Below are 5,292 nucleotides of genomic sequence, written 5' to 3' on the forward strand. Positions count from 1 at the left end.
CTTCAAATAAACGATTAAATTAAATGTAGATGTTAAAGAGAAGAGGCCCCAAGATGGAGCCTTGAGGTACCCCACATGTCATATTTGTCAACTCGGATGTGTATTTACCTTTTTAGAAACAAAGTTTCTTATTGAAATAACTAATCATGACAGACAAACGCAGCTTATTAAGCATTCAACTTAATCTTGTCGACAAAGTTAAACAATTGAACTATGAACCTTATGTTAACAACTGTACAATTAAGTTTAAAGTAAGTAAGTCAACATTTAAAGGTGTTAACTGGGTTGGGTGTTGTTTCTTAAGCTATTCATTTATTCAGCATGTTTGAATGGTGATATGCACGGTGGAAGATGTGTAACAGGAAGAATTACCCAGATCTTGTAAGAAGAAGTAGAAGTACCAGAGTGTAGGAATACTCTGTTACAGTAAAAGTCCTGCATTCAAAATGTTACTCAAGTAAAATTAGAAAAGTATTAGCATCCAAATGTAGTTAAAGTAGCGACAGTAAAAGTAGTCATTGTGCAGATTGGTCCATTTCAGAATAATATATATGATATGTTTTATAATGATTGATCATTAAAGTGTTCTCAAAGCTGGTAAAGGTGCAGCTAGTTTGAATGACTTTGTATACTGCAGGGTAGCTTGAACTAAAGTCTGATTTAACACTTGATTATATTTCACATCATTTATCCACATCTGTGAAGTAACTAAATGTATCGTAGTAAAAAGTAGCATCAGATGGAAAATAGTCAATTCAAGTACAAGTATCTAAAAAATGTACAGTACTTGAGTAAATGCACTTAGTTACTTCCCACCTCAGTTCCTTACCCTTGTGACTTTTTAACTTAGGTTAAGGAAAATAAGTTAGGAGACATTGAAGGTCTACCTTCTCTCTGTACTTTGGCTTGGGGGTTCCGCAGTCGTCAAGGCAGCAGGAGTGCGGCACACTGACCCCCCAGTCCGTCCAGTTATGGACTCCACAGCAGTCGAGCTGAAACAGATCATTCAGAGAGACAAAGTCCTTTATCAACAGAACAAGGTGACCTCTCATTCATTCACATCCCACCTTGCAGGTCTCTCACCTTAACCTGGACATAGTCCCACTCACTCATGGTGCTATTTCCAGTCTTTCCTTTGGCCAACTCCAGACCCTTGGTAAGATCGTCATTCACCATTGTAGCAATCTGAACAGTGAGGTGAGATTTGCAGATCATGGACTGTGTGTGTGTCATCAGTGGTATGTTCACAGTGTGTGATGGACCTACCTCCCCCTCATACATGAGCAGCAGGCAGGCTGCTGTCAGCTCCACCAGCATCAGGAAGAACAGCAGCAGGAAGAACTGTCACACAATATGATCACTCTTTGAAATACACACCACATTTTTTTTTTTTACATTTCACTGCAAATGAGTTGGATGATGCATATGACTCACTTAACTATGATTTATATATAACATGATAATATTCTAAAATGCAAAACAAAATGTTGTAAATGGAGCCCCTACTTTGGGAAACACTGACTGACATTTAATATCTTAGTATAATTATATATACGTATGTTTTATAAAATGAAACAAAAAACAAAATCACATAAAATGAATTCTAAAAAGTGTGATTAGGCCAAAGAATGTCTGTAAAGTGATCTAAAATAATTAATTAATAATGTTTTTAAATATTTAAAATTAGTTTCAAAAACCAAAAGTCATTTTAATTAAGGTAACGCTGCGGTGTGTGTCCTGTGTTTCCCTTTGAGCATGTGTCACAGGTGTGTGTCAAGCTGTCATAAATGTGTCATAATTTTGAGCCACATTTTTTATCTATACACTATTTAGATCTTGGTTGTTGCTAACTATATGTTTCAACCTTGTGTTTATCAGAGAATAACTGATTTAAAAATGAACAACTGCCTTTGCTGGAAAATACACAAGCAGCCAACTATCTGGATCTCTTCACACACCTGCACTGACTCATCACCACAGGGGACGCCACAGAGAACCAGGCAACCACCAGAAAAAGGACTTTTGGCTTTAAATGTATGATACTTACATGTTTTGAAAAGCTGAATATTCTCCACACATGAACCCCACTTTATGATGATTGTAAATGCAATCGGCAGTAGTAAAAAGGGAAGTAATGCTGTAAAACAACTTCAGCACGACCGCATGCCTGGATCACCGCCGCTAAGCTAAAGGCGGCTTTGATATGAAACGGAATTAAATGCTGGCTTAATATAAAGACAATTTCAACTAATAAATACTAAAATAAATAGACTACCCTAGCTTTAAGATGGACGTAGAAATATGCTATAAACTAAGCTTCTAATTTACTCTGAGGTATTTGTGGTATTTTAATTGGCTAAACATTGGTTACACATAAAAACTAATAATTTAAAAGTATACTCAATACAAATAAAACTGTGAAAGGACCCTCTCCACATAATGTGTACTTAAAGGGGACCTATCATGCAAAATACACCTTTGTACGTATTTTATACATGAATATGGGTCCCCGGTGTGTCAGGGAACTCACCAAGTGTCAGAAAACACAACCCTCTCTCTTTTCCTCCACACCCAAATCTCTAAAAACGGGGCTTTAACGGATCTGATACATTATTAAATTTTTCTGACGTCAGAAAAGGGGTGCTCCGCCTATATGGGCAACTCTCCACCTATCAGGGGAATGAGAGACCGCTCGAAAGCGCTGGAGACACTTTAGTACATATGCCAGGCCTGTAGGTGGCGCTGTAGTCTGCCACAAAAGCAGAATCAGCCCTTGCAAAAACAGGGCTAAAAAAAAGTAAATAGAGCGAAATGAGGCATGGCTAAAATGCATGATCTGTTTGGTATGTTGAAAAAAAACTTCACAGACATGTTTTGTATAGGTATGGCCCTACAATATATGTTTCAAATATAGCATGATAGGTCCACTTTAAAGTAACCTTTCCTAATAGAGAGGTGCAGGAACGAGTCCTAAAAACAGGAAGTGAGTTAGCATTTTACCACTTGAAGAGTTTACGTGTCTAAAAAACGATGGTTGTTGGCTGAATAGGACTACAGAAGTTGTCGAGGACGTTGTACGTCATTACGCCGAACACATAAACACTCCCGCCAAGTTTGTTTGCCCCTGTTCTGCTTGAAAGCAAGTACCTGCGCTGTGTGTGTGTGTGTGTGTGTGTGTGTGTGTGTGTGTGTGTGTGTGTGGGGGGGGGGTACCGTCAGCAGGAGGCAGCGGTTCTCCTTCAGAGCTCCCAGGAAGCCGAGGAAGGACACGCAGGTGATGACGATGCCGCTGACCAGCAGCATGTTGGAGACGGTGAAGCTGGCCAGGGTGGGGGTGAGGGCAGCCATCCTGAAGCTCACCGTCATGTACACCCCGAGGATCAGCACCGCCACACCACACAACTGCCACACACACACACACACACACACACACACACACACACACACACACACACACACACACACACACACACACACACTTTACTGAAGTACACTACTTGAGTAAATGTACTTAGTTACTTCCCACCTCTGTTAATTGCTTTTTTTCAGTGTGAGGGAAAACCTACTTACATGTAACAGGTTATAAAACAATTAATTCAATAACAATCAAACATTTTAGGGATAACAAAAGGGTTATTAGTTATTACCAAATAAGTTCCTTTGCATATAATATATCAAATGTATTCTCCTGCTGTAATCCAACATTAATTTCTGTTCAAATAAAGGCCTTGTAATAAAAGTTTAACAGTTTTAACTGATGAATACTGATGTGAGCTGCTTTAACTGTATATTCAGCTTTATTGCCCATGTTTACATATTTGATAGAAAAGTAATCAATGTTAGAAGTTACATCGTTTTGATTAAGTAATTAAAATGGTTACGTTACTTATAACTATGTATTAGCTGAGCTACATCAGCCCTGCTTGATGAAAATAGATCCTGACGTGCTGCACCATAATGACGTGTGGATGTGAGGCTGGGTGTCTAGGACATACGTACAAAACAGAGTAAGTTGGCGAAACACATGATGTACTTCAAACACTTGAGGCAGTTCTGAGCCATTCTGGAACCTGATCAGACCTGCAGCGAAGAACAACAAAGTATCATGTTATCATGTACTGTATTTGTAAAGTGTGTGTGTGTGTGTGTGTGTGTGTGTGTGTGTGTGTGTGTGTGTGTGTGTGTGTGTGTGTGTGTGCGTGCGCGTGCGTGCGTGCGTGCGTGCGTGCGTAAACAACATGGTCACATTGCAGGAAAGAGACGCTGACAGATCTCACTTCCTGTGTATCCTCTCAGTTTATTTTCACAGAGAATGCGTTTCAAATCATTGTACCATTATTGAACATGACATTATGTTGTCCTCTGGGGACCACATCAAACATGAATTTATTCAGAAATGAATTGTGAATCCATTTTGGTTTTAGAACAATAAATAAAGGGAATGTTGGAACTGAACATTTAAATATAATTCTAAAACTGAACATGTTCAATTCATTTTAGTTAGTTTTTTTTTAGTTCTGTCTGTGATAGTATACCGTCAACACATTGTTATATTATAAAGACCAAAGAGAAGGAGGAGAGCTTATCTTCCTGTCATCAGAAAGAACCAAATGAAGGTGAAGAATAAAGTTGATGTCTTACCAGCTTGGAGAATATTCAGTTGTCTCTGTTTTCTGATGTTGAGTGAGCTCTGCACTTCCCCTTCTCACACTTTGTGGGGCTTTCAGCACCTCCTTCTCACTTCCTCTTTCTCACCATTAGCACCACGGAAATTGATGACAGAAGTAGAGAACAAACTGAAATAACTGCAGCAGTTTCATGCTTCATATTTATAGACAACATGTCGGAAATACCACCCGCTCTAAAACAGTGTGGTCTGAAGCGGTCAGGTTGAAAACATGGACACTGTGTGAGGTCATCATGAGCGTTTCAGAGAAATGTCCTTATTATATTTATTCAAAAGCAAGGTGTAACTAAAGTCTGATTTAAGAGTTTATTATATTTATTCAAAAGCAAGGTGTAACTAAAGTCTGATTTAAGAGTTTATTATATTTCACGTCATTAATCCAAATCTGCAAAGTAACTAAAGGTATTACATACATGTAGTGGAGTAAAAGTACAACATTTACCTCTGAATTGTAGAGGAGTAGAACTACAAAGTAGCGAAAAATGTAAATACTCAAGTAAAGTACAAGTACGTCAACATTGTATTTAAGTACAGTACTTGATTTACTTAGTTACTTTACACATTAAAATTAAACATTAAAAGTATAATATTCCCTTATACTCTAA

General features: G+C 38.2%; 1 protein-coding gene across 2 annotated transcripts; it reads right to left on the reverse strand.

Annotated features, from left to right (window-relative positions):
* Positions 1-836: 836 nt before the first annotated feature.
* Positions 837-4,740, reverse strand: LOC104946217 (leukocyte surface antigen CD53-like). Of its 2 annotated transcripts, XM_010771996.1 has the most exons (6): positions 4,642-4,740; positions 4,000-4,080; positions 3,214-3,402; positions 1,267-1,341; positions 1,084-1,185; positions 837-992 (listed from the first exon to the last, which is right to left on the reverse strand). In XM_010771996.1, exons 2-6 carry the CDS (start codon positions 4,060-4,062, stop codon positions 852-854), a joined length of 570 nt encoding a protein of 189 aa, XP_010770298.1. In that variant the 5' UTR covers positions 4,063-4,080; positions 4,642-4,740; the 3' UTR covers positions 837-851. The 2 variants fall into 2 exon arrangements, with proteins under 2 accessions (XP_010770298.1, XP_010770299.1); XM_010771997.1 differs by lacking the exon at positions 4,000-4,080 and having other exon boundaries at positions 4,642-4,736.
* Between the last annotated feature and the right edge of the window lie 552 nt (positions 4,741-5,292).

The sequence above is a fragment of the Notothenia coriiceps genome, unplaced genomic scaffold (genome assembly GCF_000735185.1).
Source record: "Notothenia coriiceps isolate Sejong01 unplaced genomic scaffold, NC01 NC01_scaffold00010789, whole genome shotgun sequence".
Classification (NCBI taxonomy): domain Eukaryota; kingdom Metazoa; phylum Chordata; class Actinopteri; order Perciformes; family Nototheniidae; genus Notothenia; species Notothenia coriiceps.

Excerpts from the sequence above, each read along its gene's own strand:
- LOC104946217 (XM_010771996.1), bottom strand. The coding sequence starts at position 4,062 with ATGGCTCAGAACTGCCTCAAGTGTTTGAAGTACATCATGTGTTTCGCC. Across the intron at positions 1,186-1,266 it reads TGCTCATGTATGAGGGGGAG|ATTGCTACAATGGTGAATGA; the intron begins GTAGGTCCATCA and ends CTCACTGTTCAG. Across the intron at positions 993-1,083 it reads GGGACTATGTCCAGGTTAAG|CTCGACTGCTGTGGAGTCCA; the intron begins GTGAGAGACCTG and ends GATCTGTTTCAG.